The sequence below is a fragment of the Panthera onca genome, chromosome D1 (genome assembly GCF_046562875.1).
Source record: "Panthera onca isolate mPanOnc1 chromosome D1, mPanOnc1 haplotype 2, whole genome shotgun sequence".
NCBI lineage: Eukaryota > Metazoa > Chordata > Mammalia > Carnivora > Felidae > Panthera > Panthera onca.
The window spans coordinates 58,357,180-58,381,957 of record NC_138348.1 but is presented as its reverse complement, the minus strand read 5'-3'; the positions used below and the strand labels follow the sequence as shown (position 1 = coordinate 58,381,957).

The following is a 24,778-nucleotide window of genomic DNA, read 5'->3' as shown; positions in this document are numbered from 1 at the left end:
AATTAAAAATAGAACTACCCTACAACCCAGCAATTGCACTACTAGGAATTTACCCAAAGGACACAAAAATGCTAATTCAAAGGGGCACATGCACCCCAATGTTTATAGCAGTGCTATCAAGAATAGCCAAATTATGGAAAAGCCCAAATTCCCATCAACTGATGACTGGATAAAGAAATGTGGTATATATACATATACAATGGAGTATTACTCAGCAATCAAAAACAATGAAATCTCACTTGTTGCAACAATGTGGATGAAACTAGAGTGTATTATGCTAAGCAAAAGAAGTCAGTCAGAGAAAGATAAATATCATATTATTTCACTCATTTGTGGAATTTAAGAAACAAAACAGATGAATATAGGGGAAGGGAAGGCAAAGTAAGATAAAAACAGAGTGAGGCAAACAATAAAAGACTCTTAAATACAGAGAACAAACTGAGGGCTGCTGGAGGGAGGTGGTGGGGTGGGTTAAACTGGTGACAGGCATTAAGGAGGGCACTTTTCAGGATGAGAACTGGATGTCATATGTAAGAGATAAATCACTGGGTTCTACACCTGAAGCCAAGACAATACTGTATGTTAACTAACTTGAAAATAAATTAATAAAAAATAAGTAAATAAATAAATAAGTAGAATTTTGTAACTTAAAAGAAAAAAAAAAAGAAAGGAAAGAAGGGTCGGGGTTACTGGGCATAAAATACTTAAACAGTAACAACACATGCCAAGCTACAGCAGCTAGGAAGGGGCAAGACATATGGAAGTTCCCTGGAGTCCGTTTTTTTTCCCATTAGGGGGAGAATTCATCTCCAACTCAGATTCCATTCGGAAAATGACTCCTTCGACCAAAGGTACATACAGTACCTCTACCCTTGTGGGGTAACCAACATTTGATTTGCTGTGCATGGAGCTATTTCCTGGGACATGGGAATTTCTGTGCTAACACGAGGAAGTTCTGGGAAAATCAGTTCTTGTTGCTCCATGGAAGACAGGTCACAGGTACCCAGTTTGGAGACAGACAGAGGCCCACAGCCCCAGCTACACAGAAAGGGCGACTGTTCCTGAGTTAGGCAGACAGCAGTCTGTAGTGCTCCTTGGAGCAAGCAGCCCTCCCTATGATATCACAGTAAGATATCATAGAAAGGGAGTCCTCAAGCAAATGGAAACGTAGAGACAAGGGACACTGATTCAAGAGACACAATGCCCCAATCCAGATGGTGTGAGATGAGAATGGGGTGGGACGTGGGGTGTAGAAGAGGAATTGAATCCAGAGCTATATAGAAATGGTTCTCTCAGTGTCTCTGAAGAAGGCTTCCCACCAGTCCCATAGAGCTTATGAGTTGAAAGCCTTTATCAGAATCCACTGACAACCCTTAGGCTTAGAGGTATGTAAGTAGGGTCAAGGGAACCTTAGAGTAAGGTATGTAGGTTTTTACCACAGACTCTAGCTTCGTTGTTCTCTCTCTCTCTCTTTTCATATGTTTTATTTTATTTCTGAGGGAGATAGAGAGAGCGAAACCAGGGGAGGGGCAGAGAGTGAGGAGGCGAGGAGAGGATCCCAAGCAGGCTCCACACTAACAACAGGGAACCTGATACAGGACTCCAACTCACCAACCATGAGATCACAACCTGAGCCGAAGTCAGATGCTCAAGTGACTGAGTCACCCAGGCCCTTGCTTTGTCATTATCAACCAGTGATCCCATTGTCCTTATGAGGTCTCAGGTTAAAGAACTCCACCAGGAACTGCTATGTAGATATCTCTGGACTTGATGGGCTTGTGACAAATGACTGCACTCAAGATTCTAGCGCTGACAGAGAGCAAAATCCAATGAGGGGCTCATCCACATTTCATACCAAGAATGTTCCTTCACCCACAGTGGCAAGAGGTAGGCTACCACACAAGATAGCCTTAAAGGAGCTACTGAACTAACTAACAAAGTAGCTACTTGATTTTTAATTGACATTTGAACTGAAATGGATGCTTCCCAAGACTTATTCTCTTGGATGGAATATGTCTGCCCACGAAACTCCACAATCTGATTGATGTGATTCATTTATGTTACTTTTTTTTTTTTTTAAGAACCAATGGATCTAGGGTTAGAAGGCTGCATAAAAGTTTTGTAATCTGGCTCTTACCCAGATATTAAAATCTCTCTGTAGCATTTCAGCCAAAAAGCCCCCAGCCTGCATACCTCTAGTTATATGGAATCTACTAATTTTCAGGCCAAATTTGTACCTAATGGGATAGTTCTAACTGTAAGAAACTTATTCCATGTGTGGGGCCAAACTCTGGGCTCCTGGAGCTACTAACACTAGCACTAGTTCTTGGTAAGCATGGCTGCCCTTTAACAGCCCTTCAGGTGTTTGTGTCCACTTTTCTTCCCCCAGACAGGACCAGCTCTTTCAAGCATTGCTCATTAGACACCTCATCATTATGGGCATCTTAGATGTGAAATGAAATTCTAGACTCAAAGAAACTATTGGGATTGAGATCTATGGTTGAAAAGGGAAAGATGAATGTTCTAGCTAATGTTTCCCTGATTGTTCTGGTTTCTAGATATGTGCTGATGGAAGCCATCTGTAATGGATCAGAGAACTACTCACTGGTCTTCTACCTGGTAGGCATCCTGTCTCTGCATGAATCTTTCTTCCTCCCTGTCTTCTTGATTTTCCTCTTAATCTACCTGCTCATCCTGCTGGGAAATGCCTGATCCTCTTGGCTGTGGTGGCAGAGCCCAGCCTCCACAAGCCCATGTACTTCTTTCTGATCAGCTCTGAGCCTTGGACATTCTACTACAACCGTCGTCCCCAAAATGTCATCCTTATTCTTACTTGGGGACCACTTCCTCAGCTTCCCTGCCTGCTTCCTGCAGATGTACCTCTTCCATAGCTTCTCCTGCTCAGAAGCCTTCATCCTGGTGGTCATGACCTATTACCGCTATGTGGCTGTCTGCCACCCACTGCACTACCCTGTCCTCATGACTCCACAGACCAATGCTACACTGGTAGCCTGTGCCTGGCTCACTGCCCTCCTCCTGGCCAACCCAGCAGTGGTGCAGACTTCCCACATGGCTTTTGACAACACTGCTCACATCTATCACTGCTTCTGTGACCACCTGGCTGTGGTCCATGTCTCTTGCTCAGACACCATGCCTCATGGGCTTCTGTATTGCCATGGCAGTATCCTTCTTGCCCCTTGTCCTGGTGCTTCTCTCCTATGCCCACATCCTGGCCTCGGTGCTTCACATCAGCTCCCGAGAAGGACGCTCAGAAGTCTTCTCCACCTACAGCTCCCACCTCCTGGTGGTTGGCACCTACTACTTATCCATTGCCATAGCCTATGTGGCCTACAGAGCTAACCTGCCACTCGACTTCCACATCATGGGCAATGTGGTATATGCTATTCTCACACCTGTCCTCAACCTTCTCATCTACGTGCTGAGGAACAAGGATGTCAAATCAGCCATCATCAGAATGGCATGTCCCCGGGACCCAGGGCATTGGAGGGACCCTTGATTCTTAGATGTAGTTAATTCTGTTCCCAGGATACCGGTGTGCTAAAAATAAATTATGTCATCAAAAATGTTTTTTGAAGGGAAGAGTGCCTTAGAGTAGGGCCCAAAATATACCATTGAGACTTCCATTTCCATTAATGATATATTGGCTATGAAATCAACCCTTCTGTGGAAAGAAAAAGGTCAGATAAAACAGAAGAAGTATTTTCTTAAAAGTATCAAAATTATCACCTTCTTAACACGCTGGGCAGTGAGTCAGTCTCATAAAAGTATCAAATAGATTTTTTAATATAATAATGCTAAAATAGTAATAAATATGAGAACACAGAAAAGTTAGTTATTAAGACATGGGTAGAATGTAGATCAATAGAACAGAATAGAGAGCCCAGAATCAGACTCTTAAATATATGAACATGACACAGCAGAGCGGTGTGAAAGATGGACATATAATAAATGGTATTAATACCATCAGGTATCCACATGAAATTTGTCCCTTACCTCAAGCAAGCATTAAATAATCATTAAATATCTAAATATGAAAGGCAAAACTATAAAAATATATAGAAGAGTATAGCTCTCATCTTGGGATGGGGAGGTATTTCTCTTTTTTTTAATGTTTTTATTTTTATTATTTTTGAGAGAGAGAGAGAGAGAGAGAGAGAGAGAGAGAGTATGAGCAGGGGAGTGGCAGAGAGAGAGGGAGACACAGAATCCGAAGCAGGCTCCAGGCTCTGAGCTGTCAGCACAGAGCCCAGTGAGGGGCTTAAACTAATGAACTGTGAGATCATGACCTGAGCCAAAGTCAAACGCTTAACTGACTGAGCCACCCAGGCGCCCCAGGGAGGTATTTCTTAAGCAAGATTTTTCAAAAACTCTAGACCTAGGGGAAAAAAATGATAAATTTGACTGCTTTTAAAATGTAGAATTTCTGTTCCTCAAAAGGCACCAAAGAGAGAGTGGAATGCTGAGCTCCAGAACAGAAAAAGTTATTTGCAATGCATATCACCAAGGAAAGGACCCAGGATTCATCCAGAATACAGAGAGAATTAATTCAGGTCAATTTTTAGAAATAGTCAAGTCATAAGGAAAATTAGCAAGATGCTTCACAATCAGGTGACCAGTAAGTCTAAGAAAACACACTCAACCTAGTAGTAACAGGAGAAGTGCAAATTACAACAACAAATAGTTACCACTAGAAAACCCATCAGATGGGCTAAAATGTCCAAGTCTGACAATATCCAATATAGGGAGCATATGGGTTGATGGAACCCTCACACTTTGATAGTGGGAGTGTTTGTAAGTACAACCACTTTAGAAAACACTTCATCACTGTCTTATCATGTTGAAGATCCACATACTTTATTATCTGGCATGGCAGCATTTCTATAACTTGTAAAATTTTCCTTAGATGTAACACTGGATGCCAATAAAATATGGCATACATATGAACTACGTATATGCACTACAACATGAGGAATCTCACAAAGTGTTGAGCAAAAAAATTATGACTCAAAAAGATATATATGATATGATGCCACTTATATAAAGTTTAAAGACAGGCAAGGCTAAACTACATTTTTTTATATTAAATATAATTCATTTTCAAATTGGTTTCCATACAACACCCAATGCTCATCCCAACAGGTGCTCTCCTCAATGTCCATCACCCACTTTTCCCTCTCCCCAACCCCCCATCAACCCTCAGTTTGTTCTCAGTATTTAAGAGTCTCTTATGGTTTGTCTCCCTCCCTCTCTGTAACTTTTTTTTCCCCCTTCCCCTCACCCATGGTCTTCTGTTAAGTTTCTCAGGATTCACATGCGTGAAAACATTTGGTATCTTAAACTACATTTTTTTATAAATGCATACAGATGGCATACATTGTGAAGAGAAGGCATATTTCTTATAAAAATGAACAGTGGGGTTCTTTTTTTAAAATTTTTTTAATCTTTATTTACTTTTGAGAGAGAGAGAAAGAGAGACAAACAGCATGAGCAAAGGAGGGGCAGAGAGAGAGGGAGACACAGAATCTGAAGCAGACTCCCAGCTCTGAGCTGTCAGCACAGAGCTCGAAGTGGGGCTTGAACTCACCGACCATAAGATCATGACCTGAGCCGAAGTCAGATGCTTAACCAACTGAGCCACCCAGGCGCCCCTGGGGTTCTTTTTTAAAAAATTATCTTGTTTATTTATTTGTTTAAACTTACTTATTTTGTGAGAGAGAATGTGCAAGCACGGGAGGGGCAGAGAGAGGATCCCAAGCAAGCTCCTTGCTACCAGCACAGAGCCCGACCCAGCCCAGAGCTCCACGCAGGGCTCGAACTTACAAACCACGAGATCGTGACCTGAGCTGAAACCGAGAGTCAGATGGGCTTAACCGAATGAGCCACTCAGGTGCCCCAGGGTTATTTCTGTAAGAGAGGGAGAGGGTTGTAATCAAGGAGGAGCACCTGGGGCCTTATGAGGTGTTGCCAATGTTTCATTCTCCCATGGATGGTGATGACATGGTGTTTACTTTACAATTAAACTGTATATTAGACTTTATATATGTTTGTTCTATGTGAATATTGTATTTTTTTTTAATTTTTTTTTTTCAACGTTTTTTATTTATTTTTGGGACAGAGAGAGACAGAGCATGAACGGGGGAGGGGCAGAGAGAGAGGGAGACACAGAATCGGAAACAGGCTCCAGGCTCCGAGCCATCAGCCCAGAGCCTGACGCGGGGCTCGAACTCACGGACCGCGAGATCGTGACCTGGCTGAAGTCGGACGCTTAACCGACTGCGCCACCCAGGCGCCCCGTGAATATTGTATTTTATAATAAACTCTTACAAGGCATCATTCCATTGGGCAGAGGCTGCCAAAGTATTTCTCAAAGTTCGCTCCAAGTCTTTCCGTGGGTATGGTGACTTGAGGTGGTTTTCACATTCACAGTAAGCATCAAGCTGCTGAATACAATTTTCCCCATTTGTCCATTCACTTAAGAAAATTTTAATTGGCAGGGTGCCTGGGTGGCTCAGTTGGTTAAGCATCCTACTTCGGCTCAGGTCATGATCTCACAGTTTGTGAGTTTGAGCCCCGTGTCAGGATCTGTGCTCACAGCTCAGAGCCTGGAGCCTGCTTCAGATTCTGTGTCTCCCTCTCTCTCTGCCTCATCCCTACTCATGCTCTGTGTTCTCTCTGTCTTAAAAATAAATAAAACATTAAAAAAAATTTTTTTAAGAAAATTTTAATTAGCCTTTGGAAGGTGCTAGACCATGCTAATAGAAGCTAGAGATGCAGAGAGAAATCAGGACAGTCGCTGCCCTCAATTTGTTTACGATATCTAGTGAGGAAGACAGACAAGGGCAGAAATAGCACAGTGTGGTTTGGGAGTCCTCATGGAGTTAACAACATGGTGGATGTGGACTGATTGAACGGAAGCCCTGAGCTGCTCCCATCAGAGAAAGAGAGGTTTCATTCTAGAGCTGGCCAGGAGGCTGTGTGGCATGCTGGCTGCTATCTATCATGGGGTGTTGATTTTTAGCTTGGACCCCCTCAGTCAAGAAACGGAGTTCACAATCAAACCCAAAAGACTTTGCCACTCAGTTCTCTTCAGGAATCACACAGGTCAAAAAAAAAGTCTCTGGAATGGGCAGAACTACAGCGCCCCCCAAAAAGGCAGGAAGGAAGACCATTCTCAGAAAAGTGAGTGGCACAGACAGTGACATTTTTGTTGCATGTGTTAAAGGGAAGAAAACCCTCCTTAGAAAATTGTGATAAAGATGCAGCATGTGATTTAGGCAAGGGCATTAACAGAGAGTGAGAATTTCAGTAAATAGCAAATAGCAAATTTCAGTAAATAGCAAAATAGTCTTTAATAGACTTTTAAAGTCACAATGATAACAATTTTAAGTCAAAATTATGAAACAAGGCATCGTTAGTGAATTCTCCCCTCCATTTCTACTCCCTCCATCTGTTTGCATGCCCTTTACATAAATTGTTTTTATTCATATTTTTTCTTTTTCATTTTAATAGAAGCAAATCTGTATGCTTACACACATATGTATAATATATAAATATGGCTATATTATCTCTTCCTTAGGGAAATAGTAGCATTAGCATACTATAAGACCGTTCTGCACTTTGATTTTGAAACTTTAATCAACAGTTTGCAGAGATCAAGTTTTTGTTCAAGGTAAGCAAAAAAATGGGTGGTGAGAGAGGGAGGGGGCATTGCTGGAGTGACCAGCTTTAGGTAGGAACATGAAGAAGAATTAGTCCATGGGAATAGGCGGGAAGACAGACTGTGGGCATGGATGCTGGCAGGTGGGCGGGTGTGCAAAGGGACTCTGTGCATTTCCTTCCTATTTGCTGGAGGGACAATGGGAAGAGGTATTGTGGATCATGGAGAGAAGAGAAGGTTTGAAAAAGTCATCTGGAAGAGGAGAGGAGGGAACAAACCAGGGACATACTGAATGACCTGTCAGAATCAAGGTCTGTGGATCCCTTTTACACTAAGCTCAGATAAGGTACACCTACATCAGGAAAATACTTTCTTAAAATCCACCTCACTTTTTCCTAAGGGTGCAGGGCTCATCCTGAGTCAGGGTATGTATGACTGATATCCCAATGTTATGGATTCTTCCCAGTGGAGTTTTTCTGTTTTTGTTTTTGTTTTTTTTTAACCAATCATTAGGATAATTACATAGGCCAACTTGTTTTACAGGCAGCAACGATTTGATTTTTTTAAAAATCTGATCGTTTATCTGTCCTCACCAATGGCTACCTATGCTTCTTGTCAAGATAATAAAATCTGTCAGCTAAAAGACATAAGGTCATTTATATAGTAACTATATATGTCATGAGTGTACTATGTGCTATATTGTATATCTCAATGTTACAGGGAGAAGAAGGAAGAAAAAGCACTAAAAAGTGAATTCTAAGATTTCAAAAGCTAGTTTAAATCACTTCTAAACTCAATTACAACGTTAAGCTCTAAAGCTGGCTCCACTTATCAGTTACACGTGGTGAAAATACTTAGGTAGTCATGAGATTATGACTCCATTATAAGAACGATATTTATGGTAATACCATTTCCTCTGCATTAATTCCTTATATTCTTGATGGTAAGTAAAATGCTCCTAGTATGCTAAATTCTTATTTGGGGCTGTTTATATTTCCAGCAGCGTGGTTCAGTTTAATCTCTTTTATCTTCCTCTTATGTGTTCTTCAAATATATTCTGAGAATTGTCTGTGCTACCTTGTCTAGTTTCAACTTTGAAGCCGTCATTATTTCTAAACTAGATTTTTTGGTTCCAAGCCCTATGTGTTTTAAATAACCTGCCCATGTTTTTCTGTGCTATCTTTAAAATAATAAACTCTATCACTGAATGCTACTTCCACAAATATTTGGAAATTAAAGAGCACCCCCCTGAATAACGAATGGGTCAAGAAAGAAATCATGAGGAAAATTGGAAAATATCTTGAGCTAAGTAAAATGAAAACACAGCATACAAAAATCATAGGACGTAGCTAAAACAAGTGCTTTGAGGAAAATGTAGAACTGGAAATGCTCATTAGAAAAAGAATAAAAATTTCAAATTAATAGCCTATTTTTTTCAAGTTTTTATTTTAATTCCAGTTAGTTAACACATAGTGTAGTGTTAGTTTTGGGAGTAGAATATAGTGATTCATCACTTACATACAACACCCGGTACTCATCCCAACAAGTGCCATCCTTAATCCCCATCACCCATTTCAACCAATAGTTAATAGCCTAATTTTTAACTTTAAGAACTTATAAAAGAGGGGCACCTGGGTGGCTCCATCCGTTAAGCATCCGACTTCGGCTCAGGTTATGATCTTGCCGTCTGTAGGTTCGAGCCCTGCATCAGGCTCTGTGCTGACAGCTCAGAGCCTGGAGCCTGCTTCGAATTCTGTGTCCCCATCTCTCTCTGCACCTTCCCTGCTCTCTCTCTCTCCAAAATAAATAAACATAAAAAATTTTAAAAAAAGAACTTAGAAAAGCAAACTAAATTCAAAGCAAGCAGTAGGCAGAAGATAACTAAATATAGATTAGAGTGGAAATAAATGAAAAGAGAATGGAAAGAATTGACAAAACTAAGATTTGTTCTTTGAATACATCAACAAAATTGACACACATTTAGGTAGAGTGACTAAGAAAAAAGAGAGAAGATCCCCAATTACCAAAATAAAAAATGAGAGAGAGAACATTACTATGAACCAAAGAGAAATAATTACAAAATGTTAAAGGAAGAGACCACCACGCCAACTCTGAAACAAAAGGCTGAACCTAATCATTAGCTTAAGCATGGGAATGTTATCATTTATGGCACAGTCTGGTTTGGAGCGACATGGCGAGCTGATCTTACACAGGGTTGTGGACAACACGGAGATGAGAGGCTGCTGGGCCTTCAGGGGTGCCAGCATCGAGGGAATGGTTTGCATGTAGCGGTGGAAGTGTGGTTTGCTGGAGTGAAGCTGTTGCTGGGCGGCTGACTTTTCAACTGGCTGGCTTTCAGGAGCTTGCATGCTGGTGGGAAGCAGTCATTAAACAATACAACAGGTTTAAAACAAGTTCTGAAGACTATGTGTTACCATGGCTATAGAACAGCCTGTCATTTCCTAGAAGCCTGAGAACACTTTTCTTCTCAGAGGTAATGAAGTAAATCATATTTTATCCCATGATGTTATACTAGTAAGTCTTAAAATGTTGGCTTTTTACAAAGAAATCCCAGCCAACAGTTTAGCTCTCCTGTTTTGGGCTCACTTTTGTAAGTAAAACAAAAGAAAATTGGGAACCTAAAAGGAAGCAAAGTCTTGGTTTTTGTTTGTTTTCTCCTACCTACTGCAGTTCTACTGACCATTGGGCTCCATGTGACCGCTTCCCTCCAAGAAATCACACCCCTTCGTTAGTTTCATCGGGGACATCCTGGAAAGCCCTTAGTCCTTCTCATGCTGCCAAAAGCTGGCTCTGGGTGGTTTTTTGTTTTGTTTTTGTACAGACCTGGTTAAAAAAAATTTTTTTTTTGAAGTATAGTTAACACACAATGTTATAACATAGTGATTTGGCAAAGTCTACACGTTATGCTATGCTCCCAAGTGCAGCTACCATGGTTCTGGGTGTTTGTTAAGGAGCTCTGTAGTGTCTGAACAAAACAGAACAGAACAAAAGAATCCACCTAACAGTCCGGTGGTTCTGAGGGATTCTTTGCCTTTAACTTAAGAATGGTTAGATCTTCTCCTCCAGAAAAACCTTCAGCATTTACCTTTATGGCACTGAAGCAAAGATCCACATATACAAATTTATCCCAAACCAAAATTCCTCTCTTCAGTCGGAAGGAGAAGATCTGGAGAGGACAAAATAGCAAAAAAAGTTCTGGTTTGTTATTCAAAGAAATTTCCAAAACCATCTTCAGTCCCATTGTGACATTGGTTAGATCAGAAGGGGCTGTAGTCTCTGCTGTATCATTCTTTTGGTTTCCATCAAGCTGCCAATGGCTTAGTAATCTTGCGTCCTGCAGTTGTGTATCTACAGTCGACATCTATTATGCAGGTCCTTTCTGTGGGCTGAAATGAATTGCTCGTGCATGGTCTTCCTCTGTTCTGGGCAGCAGCATCAGGCGCAGCAAGGTCATCTCAGTCATTTCTGAGGTTCGTGGTCTCGAAGCCTCTATGTTTGAAACCGGACAGTCCCTGCACATGCACACCCTATTATTATTCCATTTTAAAATGTGCTTGCTGCTTGGCCCAGAAGTTCTACTTCTAAGGATCTGAGACAAATATCTGGGTGTCCATCCCCCAGATTCATGTTAAAAGGACATTAATAATAATATTGTTCATAATAGCAATAATTGTGCACAACCTAGATGTTCGTTGGCAGGGAAATGAACAGTCTATGTCATATCCATATTATGAAATACCAAACATCAGATAAAAAGAATGAAGTATGTCAGATGGAAAGGTTCCAAAACAGTAATTTGGAATATAAATGATGCCATCAAGAGCAAAATGATTCTATTTATGTTAAAAGAAAAACAAAACAACCCCCTCTCCCCAAAAGAAAAACAAAACAACTCGCCCCCCCCCCCCCATGCTTAGAAAAGATCTGGAAGGAACACACCAAATCATTACCTCTGGGGAGGGGAGGGGAGAGGAAATATGAGGAAGGTCTGGTGTGAAGAAAACATTCACTTTTTACTCCATAAATAAATCTCCATATTGATTAAGATACTTTACAATAGGATCTATTTATTACTTGTGAAATTTTAAAAAATTGTTTAAATTTTATACAGATTAGTAAAAGAATGCCAAGAGTCAGAAACTGAGAGCAATGGAGCTAAAGGAAGGAATCTGAAAGACTGAGGTACAAAGGGTTGGCCTGGCACTGGCTGGGGCTAGGGCACAGACCCCCACCTCACATTCTTCCCACAGAACCCCCAAGATCCTCATTGCGCCCGAGGAGTAGTGTGCTCCAATCACACAACAGGGTTTTACTATTTCGGTTGGTCAAAATCTCAGCTGTCACTTACTGGTTTACTGTGTGGGAGGCACTGAGCTAAGTACCGAAAGCTTCCCAGGAGCCTGTGGGTTAGACAGCCTTTTTATATACCCTTTTCACAGGAAAGGAAGTAAAGGCCCAGTGAGGCTAAGGGATTTGTTCAAGGTGACATCACTGGAAAGAACTCAGGTGTCAGCCATTAATTGATGTGCTGCTGAACCACTCAACAGGAATTGGGTCCAAATCCCAGCTCTACCAGCTGTCACTCCTGTGACCTTGGGCTAGTAAGTCACTTCACTTCTCTAGATCTGTTTCCTCAAACGTCTGATAGTAGGGACAATCCTGGCTCTGCTTGTCTTCCCTGGCTGTTGTGAGGCCTGATGGAAAAACAAGAATTAAACTGTTCCGTTGCTGATAAAGTTCTGGGACCCAGGAGGATTGTTAATGATGTTGTTTCCATTACCTGCAAAGCCCAGGGCCAAGTCCCCTGCTCCACCGAGGAAGTTGTTCCCAGCTGGTGGGCGTGGGGTCTCTTAGAGGGAACAAACTTGAGGGAGGGGCCCCAGCAGGCCCTGACTCCAGGGTTTAATGGGCCATGCATGGCCCAGCTCCTACCTGGCTCTTCCCCCAGGGCCAAGTGTGATGACTACACAGAAGACACCAAGCACCAAGGTGGATCAGCCTTGAAGGTGAGCTGAGCCGGGGATGGAGTGTGCAGAAGCAGGCAAAGGCTGGGGTGAACGGACAGCCTCAGAGTGGCCAGGGATGTGTACAGCCACAGTGAGGAGCCCAGGGACATGTACTGATGGGTGAACATCAGGATCCCAGTGTGCACACATGGTCTGTGTGGCCCTGGGCTAGACACCCTGATGGGACAAGCAGGGTTATGCAGTCACAAGCAAGAGGCTGATGATCTCGTAAGAGAGCTTCTCACAGAGAGGCAAGGTCGATGACAGTGAAGGAAATGGAAATATTTAGTGAGGCATCTGTAACACTATGAGTCACAGAGGAGGGAATTACAGTGCAGAGAGGGAAAGTGGAAAGTGCTGAAGCCAAAACGGAAACCCAGGACTTTCTAACTCCAGTTAATGAACACAAACTCTGTCATGCACACATATCCTGCTCCTCGGCTATGGGAATGACAGAGGATACTGGAAATATTGTGAGAGGATGGTGTGGCTTCGGGAGTTGTAGTGAAGCACAATGACACAATGGCTGTAAAGATTAAACATGCCACAGGGCCCTTGCTTTCCTTCCTCAGAGGCTGGCGGCAAGAGATGGCCATTCTGACCCCTCATTGGGCCAAACACAGAGGGCACACACCAAAATGCTAGCTGAGCTAGAGGAGACCATCTCTTCCAAAGCCCTCCTTTTACAGGTGGGAAAACTGAGGCTCGAGGGTCCAAAGTCACAGCAGGCTTGTGGCAGAGCTGGTCCAAGAGCCAGCACTCTTGGTTGCCAGGCAGGGCTCAGTCCTTTGCAGCAGGCTGGCTCCAGAACTCCTGCTCTCACCCTCCCCAGCCCTGACCTCAGACTGACCCTCAGTTTCTCCTTTGTTCAAGGGGCATAACCACTCCCTGGCAGGCCTGGAGGATGAGAGGAGAGGGTGTATGTGAAGTGCAGCATCACATTGGACATTCCAGTAATAGGTTTTTCTGTCCTTCTCTGTCCCCTGCCAGCACTGTAACTCATGGCCCACAGATAATCCCGACCAAGGAAATGTCCCCTAACAATACCTTTGGTGTCCTTAAGCACTGAAAACACCCCTGTGATATATATTCAAAATAAGTCCCTCAATCTAAACTACAAAATAAAAGTAAGGAAGTCCAGAAAGTTCCTGATTATTACCATGATGCTACACCAGTGTTTTTGAAAACTATCAAATACTAAATTCTGTCAAAAACCTTTTTCAGTGCTCCTATCTAGTTGGCACCTAAGCACATGTTTGTTTGTTTTTTTTAATGTTTATTTATTTTTGAGACAGAGAGAGACAGAGCATGAATGGGGGAGGGGCAGAGAGAGAGGGAGACACAGAATCGGAAGCAGGCTCCTGGCTCCGAGCCATCAGCACAGAGCCCAACTCGGGGCTCGAACTCACGGACCGGACCGTGAGAACATGACCTGAGTCGAAGTCAGACGCTTAACCGACTGAGCCACCCAGGCGCCCCCCTAAGCACCTGTTTTATCTGTTGCATGGATGCACTCTAACGAAATGAAAGTTTAGGGAAGTGCTTCAGTGCCTTTGGGGTGACCAAATAAATCACTTGGTTGGTCTTGCCTCTGGCCCCAGTCTGGAGGGCAGGCAGAGGTTCTGCTGAGGCTCCAAGTGATAATCCGCCCCTCCCCCACCCAATAGTCTAGTTCTGGTTCTGTCACTCACTTACTGTGTGGCCTTGGGCAAATCACAGCCCGTTTCTGACTCTCCCTTTTGTGTGCCCTCTGTGTATAAGAAAAGGGTTAAACTAAAACTATTTAATTGCTAACGACCCCTTCTTTCCGGTTGTCTGATTCAGCAAGCAACTGAAGGCCTACTGGGAAAGCTGCCTTCTGGCTCCTGTCTCTGGAGCACTGAGCTCCTGGTAAGGGTGGGGTTCACTTTTCAATAGAAACAATCAGGCTCCATGACAGCCCTCCCAGGGCTGCCAGTCTGATGGAGCCATGGACACACAAAGTAGACAGAGACAACCCAGTATGATCATAGTGATGACAAAGGAAGGCACAGTAACTGTGCAAGCCCAGAAAAGAGGGCCCGAGACAGCCAAGCCCAGCCAAGCCTCTTGGAAGAGGGAATATTTGAGCTAAGTTAGGCAGAAAAACAAGGCAAGAGCAAGGAGTTGCCATTTGACCAAAGTAAGAAGAAATAAGGCTGCAAGAAGATAGACTTTGGATGGCAGGCTAGGGAGTCATCTTTCCTCAGGAAAAATCCTTAGGAACACTGGATAGGAGCCAGAAGACTGGGTTCAAGACCCATCTTTGCTGTGAACTTGTTGGTTGACCTTGAGAAGACACTTTGTTACTCGACTTCAGACTCTGAATTCATACTCCCTACCCCCACCCACATTGTTGAATAAAAGTGGGACAGAGGAGGGATGACAGGGATACAAATAGATTTATGGCTCTGAACTTGAGCACCTCAAACCACAATTCAGTTTAACTCAGTGATAATCAGTCCAAAGTCAATTCCTCTGAGCTATAACATCATGTAGGAAAATGCAGTTGGCATCAATTTGGGTGTGAGGAAAACCTGGTGAGTGGCTCAGACAGGTTGTGTCTGGTGGTCTGGTCAGCTGAGAATTAACTCTTTTTAGTTGGGGGCAGCAGGTTTGCTTTCCTGCCTGGGTACTGGGGCACTGACCTTCAGCACACTTTTTTTTTCTTTCAAGGAAGCATTCACAGTGGAGTGGTTTGTTCCATGCATCTTTCAGAAAGACGTTTATTCAGCCTTCACTCCCTAATGAGGAACCAGGCCACCCATCACACTTAAGAGACTAAAGAACAAACTGAAATTTCTGATTGTTGCTGACAATTTCAGCTTAGAAATGGAGAAGAAAAGAGAAAACCTTTTTCCCAATCTCTTCCCACATGAACACTTAAGCTTCCAGATGATCTAGAGAAAGAGCCTGTGTCTGGAAGTCAGAGGCCTGGGTTCTGGTCCTAGCTCTGTGGCTGACTGATCCCATGTGATCTTGGGTAAGCCCTTGACCTTCTTGTCTATAAAGAAGAAAGCTGGCTGGACATTTCCAGGTTTGGTATTTTTATGATTTAATGACATAAGAGAGGTTTTGTCACAAATAAGAGAAACAGGACAGTTCTGGGAAAATCAGGGAGGGAGTAGTTTTAGAATCATGGGAGTTGATAAAGCAATGATATAAACGTGACCATGGATTTGCTCATGGGTCGTTTATTCAGAGGGACATCCCAATGTATGAGAGGAGTCATTAGATCCCCTCAGTTGAAGATCTCCAATTCTGTGGGTGCTTGGAAGCACACATCCCCCCTTGCTTGATGAAGGGAGCCTCTGGGGTAGGGACTTGTGCCTTTGGCACTGTCACAAGAATAGTGTTCTTCTCTGCAGCAGTGGCTCCTAAGACCCTAAGTTTCTAGTTTACTGTAATACCTCCTTAGCTGGAGCTAGGGAAGCCTACAGGCTAGTGGACATGAAGTGACTCATCAGGAACATCTGCTCTGCAGCAGTACCAACTAGGAGGGAGGGAAAAAAGCATATTACACAGGAATGCCGTCCAATCTCTGGTTCTGCCATTGGTTAGAGTATACCTGTAACTTTGACTCCTATCAGGAAGTGACTCCAACAAAAGGCATCCTCTGCCATTCCTTTCATTGAAGGAGGACAAAAAGCTATACCTTGTTTATTCAAGGTATAACTCAGGTATAATAAAGCCTACAAATGTTAGGCACAGATATAGGTCTAGCTGTAAATATAGATAAAGATATAGACATCATAGACATCCACAGATATTGGTATAGATACATAGATATATAGATATAGATATAGATATAGATATAGATATAGATATAGATATAGATATAGATATAGATAGATCAGCTAAAGATATGGCACATTTCCAGCAACCCAGAAGATTGCCTTGTGCCCAGCCCAGTCAAATAAATCCCTCCACAGAATTTAGTCACTGTTAGGACTTCTATCACCATACATTAATTGTTTTCTATCTTTGTTCTTCAACTAAATACAATATGTAGTCTTTTGGATATGGTCTCTCTCATTCGAAACTGGACTGTGAGCTTCATACATCTTGTTGCATGTAACAATAGTTCACCCTTTTTCCTTGCTATGCAATATGGATGAATATACCATAATTTTTCCATTCTACTGATAATGGACATTTGGGTTGTTTCCATTTGGGGATTATAAGTAAAAGCTGTAATGAACATTTTTTATCAAAGCAGAATTCACCAATCATAAAATTCATGATTTTAACCATTTGAAAGTGTGCAATTCAATGGCTTTCCATGCATTTACAGTGTTGTTCAACAATTACCACCATCTAACTCCAGTAGCTTTTCATCACTCCTCAAATAAACCCCCTATCCATTAAGCAGTTACTTCCCATTCTCTCCTTCCCTAGTCCCTGGGGATCACTAATCTTTCTGCCTCTGTAGATTTGTCTATTCTGGACATTTCATACAAATGGAATCATACAATATGTGACTTTTTTTATCTGACTTCTTCCACTTAACATAATATTTTCAGAGATTACCCACATTGTAGCATGGATTAGTGTTCCATTCCATTTTTGAATAATATTCCATTGCATGAATATACTGCATTGTGTTTATCCATTCATTAGCTAATGGGCATTTAGGATGTTCTGCTTTTTGACTCTTATAAATAATGCTACTATGAACATTCATGTACAAGTCTTTGTGTGACATATGTTTTTAATTCTTCTGGATTTATATTTAGAACAATGCACATTTTTATACATGTATCTTGGTGGACACAAGCAGTCCTATCTCTTGGCTTTGTGTCCATATGTGTAATTCCTGGGTCACAGGTTTTAGAAGGTTTACCAAACAGCTATCCAAAGTGGTTGTATCATCTGCATACTCATAAGCAATGTATTGGAGTACCCCTTGCTCCGTACCTCACCAACACTTGGCAATCCTTTTCACTTTAGCCTTTCTGGTGAGTATGTAATGGTATCATTTTATTTTAATTTACATTTCTATGATGACAAATAATGTTGAGCACTCTTTATGTACTTTTTGGTCATTTGGATGTTCTCTTTTGTGAAATGCCTATTCATGTCTGTTGCTCCTTTTCCTGAAGGGTCATCTATCTTTTTTTCTTAATTTATGGAAAGCTTTTATATGGATATATGCTGGATACACATTCTTTGATATATGTATTAAAAATATGGAAATATCTTCTCCAAGTCTATGTCTTACCTCCTCATCTCTTCATGTTGTATTTTGAAATTGAGGTAAAATTTACACAGAAGGTAATTCACAGATCTTAAGTGTATGACTTAATGAGTTTTCATAAACATAAACACCCATGTAACCACCACTCCACTCAATACAGAAATGTAGAACATTTCCATCACAACAGGAAGCATACTTCTGCCTATAACTTGCCAATCCTCACCTCCTTAGACAACAACTGTTTTGATTTATAACACTATAAATTAGTTTTGCCTGTCCATAAATTTAATATTAATTAAATCATATAGTATATATTCTTTTTATCTTTCTCTGGGCTTTACTTTTGATATTTTCTACTGATCTATTTTCCAGGTTTATAATCCTATCCTCTTCTGTGTCTTCTTGATTGTTGGTCACATTTTCCTGCCTTTTTGCATGTCTAACAATTTTTTTATTATGGGATGAACATGTTTATAATAGGTTCATAGAGGCCCTCAATGATATCTTTCACCAGATCAATTTTTCCCTTGCTTTTATTTATTTATTTTAATTTTTTAAATATTTGTTTATTTTCTGAGAGAGACAGAGTGTGAGTGGGGGAGAGACAGAAGACAGAGAGGGAGACACAGAATCTAAGCAGGCTCCAGGCTCCAAGATGTCAGCACAGAGCCTGACACAGGGCTTGAACTCATGATCTGTGAAATCATGACCTGAGCTGAAGTCAGCTGCTTAACTGACTGAGCCACCCAGGCACCCCTCTCCCTTTGTTAGGAAACAGGGTAAGGGCTGATCACCTTGAGCTAATCAAGGCTTGAATTAGGCTTGGTTTTAGTTTTCATAAGATTTAGTCTAACTTTGGTTCTCCTGGGCCTTGGGTTGATAGCTTGGCTGGTCTCTGTCTCCTCAGCCCTTAAAGATTGTGGAAGATCTGTTCCTATCCTTTGGAGGTTTTGAACTTATGTCTTTAGCAAGCTTACCACCCACCTTCTCAACACACACACACACACACACACACACACACACACACAGACAGACACAAACACACAGCTTCAAAAATTTTGAAAATGTTTTAAGGTAAGACTATTGTATATTTAATGGAGGGTCTTTCTCTCTAACCTCTTAAGCATTGTGAGATTTGTCTTTTAGAAGCCTTCAGTCTAGCTTCCTAGCCTCTTTTGTATGGCCCCCAAATTCAGAAGCTGTCCCACACACAGGGAAAACTTGTTATGCATTTAGAGAGTGCTTTAAATTTTTGATTGCCAAAAAGCATTGCTGACCTTTCCTTCTCTCATCTGCGTCCCTCTGCCTGGGCCAAGTCCAAGCTGCACAATGGTCCCCAGATCAAATATTCCCAGAGAAGAAAAGAGCTGGCGATTGACCGTTCACTTGGAGGGGCCCTCCTCCCTGGAGTTCTATTCATCTCGTCCTTATTGTAGCGATGTTTCTCTAACTTATTATTTTTAAAAAAGTGTGATTTGTGTAATTTATCCAGGTTTTCCTAGTTGTTGCAGCACAAGTGTTGGGCTTTTACGAGCTATTATATCCTATACAGGAGTAGAGGTCCAGACACATAGCTAAAGAGGTATATGGAAGAACCACTGGTCAAGGCATACAAGCAAGAAATAGGTTTAATAAGTATGTGAGCAGCAGCATGTTGCAGAAAGCTTGGAGAAAGCAGCCCTTACAAAGCAAGATGGTAGAACTTTGAGTGAGTGCAAAAGAAGAAACACAAACTTAAGGACTTGATTTGGGAGATCTGACATCCCAAACCAAACAACATGGAACCTAAGATGAAGGTCAGAAGAAATCTTTCCAAGTACTTTTCACAATTATAATTCAATAATCAACTGTTTAGATCCGACTTTCCCAGTAAAATGTAAACTCTAAGAAGGTAGGAATTTTGCCTGCCTTCTATACTTTCACCACTGTATCACCTGAACATAAGCGTAATGATTTCCATTTGGTAGGTTATTAGTTAAGTAGTAATTAATATTTGTCCAAAGAATAAAGGTAGGAATTTTGGATTCACATGGTAGAAATCAACACCACAGCCTACCATTAGTCTTCTAGAGTTGGTTGTAAATAATTGTGATTATATTATCTATCTATACATATAAACATTTATATTAACATTATAAAATCTCATTCCAGAATCTTTTGTTTCTATGATTTCCAGATATTCCATTGTCCAGATGTTCCAGCTGCCTATCCCCCAGAAATCCAGATCTGACTTGCTATGGAGGTCACAACTTGTAACGGATCAGTGGATGGATCACCAGTCTTCTATCTGGTGGGAATCCCCTCTTTGCCAGAGACCTTCTTCCTCCCTATGTTTTTTATTTTCCTCCTCTTCTATCTTCTCATCCTTATGGGAAATGCCCTGATCCTGGTGGCTGTGGTGGCAGAGCCCAGCCTCCACAAGCCCATGTACTTCTTCCTGATCAATCTCTCTACTCTGGACATTCTCTTCACCACAACCACTGTCCCCAAGATGCTGTCCTTATTCCTGCTTGGAGACCACTTCCTCAGCTTCCCTGCTTGCTTATTGCAAATGTACCTCTTCCAAGGCTTCACATGTTCAGAAGCCTTCATCTTGGTGGTCATGGCCTATGACCGCTATGTGGCTATCTGCCGCCCACTGCACTACCCTGTCCACATGACCCCACAGACCAATGCTTCACTGGCAGCCTGTGCCTGGCTTACCGCCCTCCTCCTGCCCATCCCAGCAGTAGTCAAGACCTCCCAGATGGCATATAACAACATTGCTCAGATCTACCATTGTTTCTGTGATCATTTAGCTCTGGTTCAGGCTTCCTGCTCTGACACCATGCCCCAGACCCTCATGGGCTTCTGTATTGCTATGGTGGTATCCTTCCTGCCCCTTCTCCTGGTTCTTCTTTCCTATGCTCACATCCTGGCCTCGGTGCTTCGCATCAGCTCCCGAGAAGGACGCTCAAAAGCCTTCTCCACCTGCAGCTCCCACCTCCTGGTGGTTGGCACCTACTATTCATCCATCGCCATAGCCTATGTGGCCTACAGGGCTGACTTGCCACTCGACTTCCACATCATGGGCAACGTAGCATATTCTATTCTCACACCAATCCTCAACCCTCTCATTTACACTCTGAGAAACAAGGATGTCAAGGCAGCCATTACCAAAATCACATGTCTCAAGACCCAGTCTGGGATAAGAGCCCTTGAGCTTTAGATGCAGCTAATTCTGCCCTCAGGACACCAAATAACAGTGCCCAGAACAGATTAGGAACTCAGTAAATACTGCTGAATAAATAAATTAATGCATACAGAATAGTAAAAGAGAATGCAACTGAACAGACACTTCCAACAGGCAAAGTCAGGTAGACAAGATGATCCATCCATGGATTTCAGTCAAACTTTTAATGAAAATAAAGTCTACACCATTGGAATAAAGTGCTGAGTCCTTCAGGACTGTTAATGATGCTCTTCTCATTATCAGCAAAGTCTAGGAACAAATCCTACCCTCCCTTATATATGTTCTAAGAGATGCCAGGGAATTGATCTCTGCAGGGTGGTGGGTGCAGTGCCAACAGGAGTACCATCTTGAGGGGAAGCACCCTAAGAGACCTGCCTAGAAGCAAAAAGCTGAGGGTTTAGTGGACCATGGCTCACCTCCCAACAAGGCCTTGTATGGAGACACCACAGGAGCACAAGTGTGGACCAGGTTTAACAGGTGAGTAGGGCTAGGGATAAAGTGCTCCAAGACAGGCAGAGAATGCTGGGGTAGGGAAACAGGGTAGGTAGTCCAGAGCCTATAAAGGAGGACCAGGAATCAAGAAGACACTAGACACAGGCAACCAGGATCCAGGTTGACTATGCACATGTAGGCTGTGGGAACTTGGACCACATATCCTGGCGGAGCTGGGCAAGGGGGTGCACTTAATGGGTGGGATTCAAATAATCTTGACCAAGGCTTTCCCACAGGAAAGCAAGGCTGATGATAGCAGTCACCACTGGACACACTAGCAAGTCCTGAGCCCAACATGTTCTAGGCTTGTGTAAGTGATGTTTGAGCATTCTTTCTGTAAGCATCACAACAATCCAGGAGGTCACAGGTGAGGAAAATGAGCTCTAGGAAGGGGAAGTGACTTGCCTAAGGTCACACTGCTAGAAGTAGGAGCTAGGATTGGAATCAGGTCCTTTCTGACTCACACTTGACCACTAAGGTCCATGTGATAAGATGAAGGGAAAGAACCCAGCTGGCAACAGGTGCTCATGAGGCAAGATAGTCCCTGATCTCTCCTTTTGGGGCATGGGCCATTGTGCCATCTGATCGGCCAACCACAGAAGGGACCCTCAGAAGAGGGCTCATTGAATTGGAAACCCCCCAGAGATATTTTTCTCCAAAGCCGTCACTGTCCAGATGAGAAAACCAAGGCTCAGGGGCCCAAAGTCATAGCAGGCGGGTGGCAGAGCTGGTCCAGGAGCTAGCACTCTTGGTTGCCAGGTAGGGCTCAGTCTTTTGCAGCAGGCTGGCTCCAGAACACCTTCTGCTCTCACTCTCCCCAGCCGTGGCCTTGAATGGACTCTCAGATTCTCGCTGGCTGAAGGGCATAGCCACTCCCTAGCAGGCTTGGATGATGAGAGGAGAAGATATACATGAGTGTGGCATCAGGTTATGTGTTCCAGTGACTGATTTTTTTGTCCTTCTCTGTAACTGGCTGGTGGACAATGCAGACAGGGAGCACCTGCCAGGGCAAGTTCTGTGCCCTGCCTGAGAAACAGCAATTTTTGGGCCCTGAGCACACGACTGCAACACTCAGATATACTGTGCAATTCAGAGTAAAACAAGGACCCTAACCTTTAACTTAAGTGTAAGAGGGTCCAGTCAAACTTGGATATTTCCTAGGATGGGCTAGTTGAACGATGCTTTGAAATGCCAAAAGCGAAATTCTTTCAGAAATGATTGTTGGTGCCCCTGGTGGTGCCAGGTGGTGACCCAGCACCTGCCTGGTGTGCCTGTTGGACAGTCCAGCTCCGCGTGGCAGTGAGAAGCCAAGTGCCACCTGTCCTCCCAGGTCATAGCATCTGTGCTTCAATTTGCACAGCGGTGGAGCAGAGGAGGGAAGAGAAAACGGCTGGAGTTAATGGCCCCTTAGGACCCCTCTGGCCTTGGCTCTCTGTGTTCCTACCTCTCTGATGCCCTACTCTGCCTCATCTGGGACTGTCAGCCACAGCTGCCTGAGGACAAAGGTGCCCAGGACAATGTGGTTTACATCCATTTGGGTCTGAGAAAATCCCAGTGGGCTATCATCTCAGGATGGGGTTAGATATCAAGGGATAGCCCTCTCAATTTGGGACAAAGAATTTTCACTCTTTTGCTAGATCCTTGGGTCTGACTTCTGGAACATTTCAAAGGCGGCTTTGAATTGACAGATACCAGGTCTTGATTTAGCACTCACCATATAGAACTCAGATAAAAATTTGAAATATAGAGTGCTTGGGTGGTTCAGTTGGTTAAGCGTCGCGATCAGGTCATGATCTCACAGTTCATGGGTTTGAGCCCTGCATCAAGCTCTCTGCTGTTAACGCAGGAGCCTGCTTCGGATCCCCTGTCCCCCTCTTTCTGCCTCTCCCTTACTTGCACGCTCTTTCTCTCTTTCTCTCTCTCAAAAATAAAGTAAACATTTAAAAATATGAAATATAGATTTATCTGTTATCAATGAAAAAAAAAACAAAAAGGGAAATAGAAAACCTTAGTCCTAGTATTTTTCTCCCTCTGAAAAGTTGAACTTCTGGATCTCCAGGAAACAAGGCATAGAAGAAAGAGCCCTGTTTTGGGAAACAAAGGCCTGAGCTCTGGTGGGGGCTTTGCAACTTGCCTGTGGCACCTGGGAAAGCCCCTGCCCTTTCTGTGCTCAGTCTCTGGCCTGTGGGGGGAAGTGGTGGGACTTGAAAATAAAAGTGTTTTTTCCAGTTTTTATATTGGTGGTCTTACGCATGAGAGGTGTTTTAAGAAGAGGGGCATCTGGGTGGTTCAGTCGGTTAAGCGTCTTCCCTTCAGTTCAGGTCATGATCTCATGGTTCAAGAGTTTGAGCCCCATGTCGTCAGGCTCTGTGCTAACAGCTCAGAGCCTGGAGCCTGCTTCGGATTCTGTGTCTCCCTGTCTCTCTGCCCCTCCTCTGCTCATGCTCTGTCTCTCTCTGTCCCTCAAAAAATAAATAAACATTAAAGAGGTGTTTTAAGAAGAGAGAGAATTTAGAAGTGACTCCAGAAAAATCATGGGGACACCACTCATGGAGTCACCAGGATCAACCAGACAGGAATACCAGTTATCAACATGGATTTCTCAGGGTCACTTAGTCCAAAGTGGAGGGTGAATCAGTATTTCTTTTAGCTCAACCCCCCAGATCTGTGGCTTGAAAACATTCCCTTCTGATTCCTCTGAAAGGGATTCTTTTTTCCTTTGAGCTGCTACTGCAAACCAGTTTCTTTTTATGGACAATGCCTCCCAGGGCACATGACAACTTCTGCCCAGGCACGAGTCAGCCTGCTGGGTGGGGGGCAGGGGGCAGGGGGTATGCAATGGTTAAACAGGAGCACCTGCTGAGCTGAGGCAGCCAGTGGGAAGGTAAGTTCAATGGAGTCACACAGATATTGTCTTGGATTCTTTGTTGCTGCCCAATTGCGGGAGAATCCACTATCTGTTCCGACTCAGGAATGATTCTTCCCATCAAGAGCATTTTCAGCATTTCCCTTCACTGTAACCTAACAAAGAGCCCCACACCCAGAGACAGGATATGGAGACAGGCAGAACCACTGCACCAAGCGGCTGAGAAAGAAAGGAGCGATTCCCTGGTTAGTAATTATGGTGGGAAGAC

General features: G+C 43.0%; 1 protein-coding gene and 1 pseudogene across 1 annotated transcript; both read left to right on the top strand.

Moving 5' to 3' along the window:
* Positions 1-2,568: 2,568 nt before the first annotated feature.
* Positions 2,569-3,517, top strand: LOC132660586 (olfactory receptor 2AT4-like; annotated as a pseudogene).
* Positions 3,518-20,156: 16,639 nt separating this feature from the next.
* LOC132662343 (olfactory receptor 2AT4) lies at positions 20,157-21,128 on the top strand. Its single transcript, XM_060607819.2, has one exon. The coding sequence runs from the start codon at positions 20,157-20,159 to the stop codon at positions 21,126-21,128; it is 972 nt and encodes a 323-aa protein (XP_060463802.2).
* Positions 21,129-24,778: the final 3,650 nt, after the last annotated feature.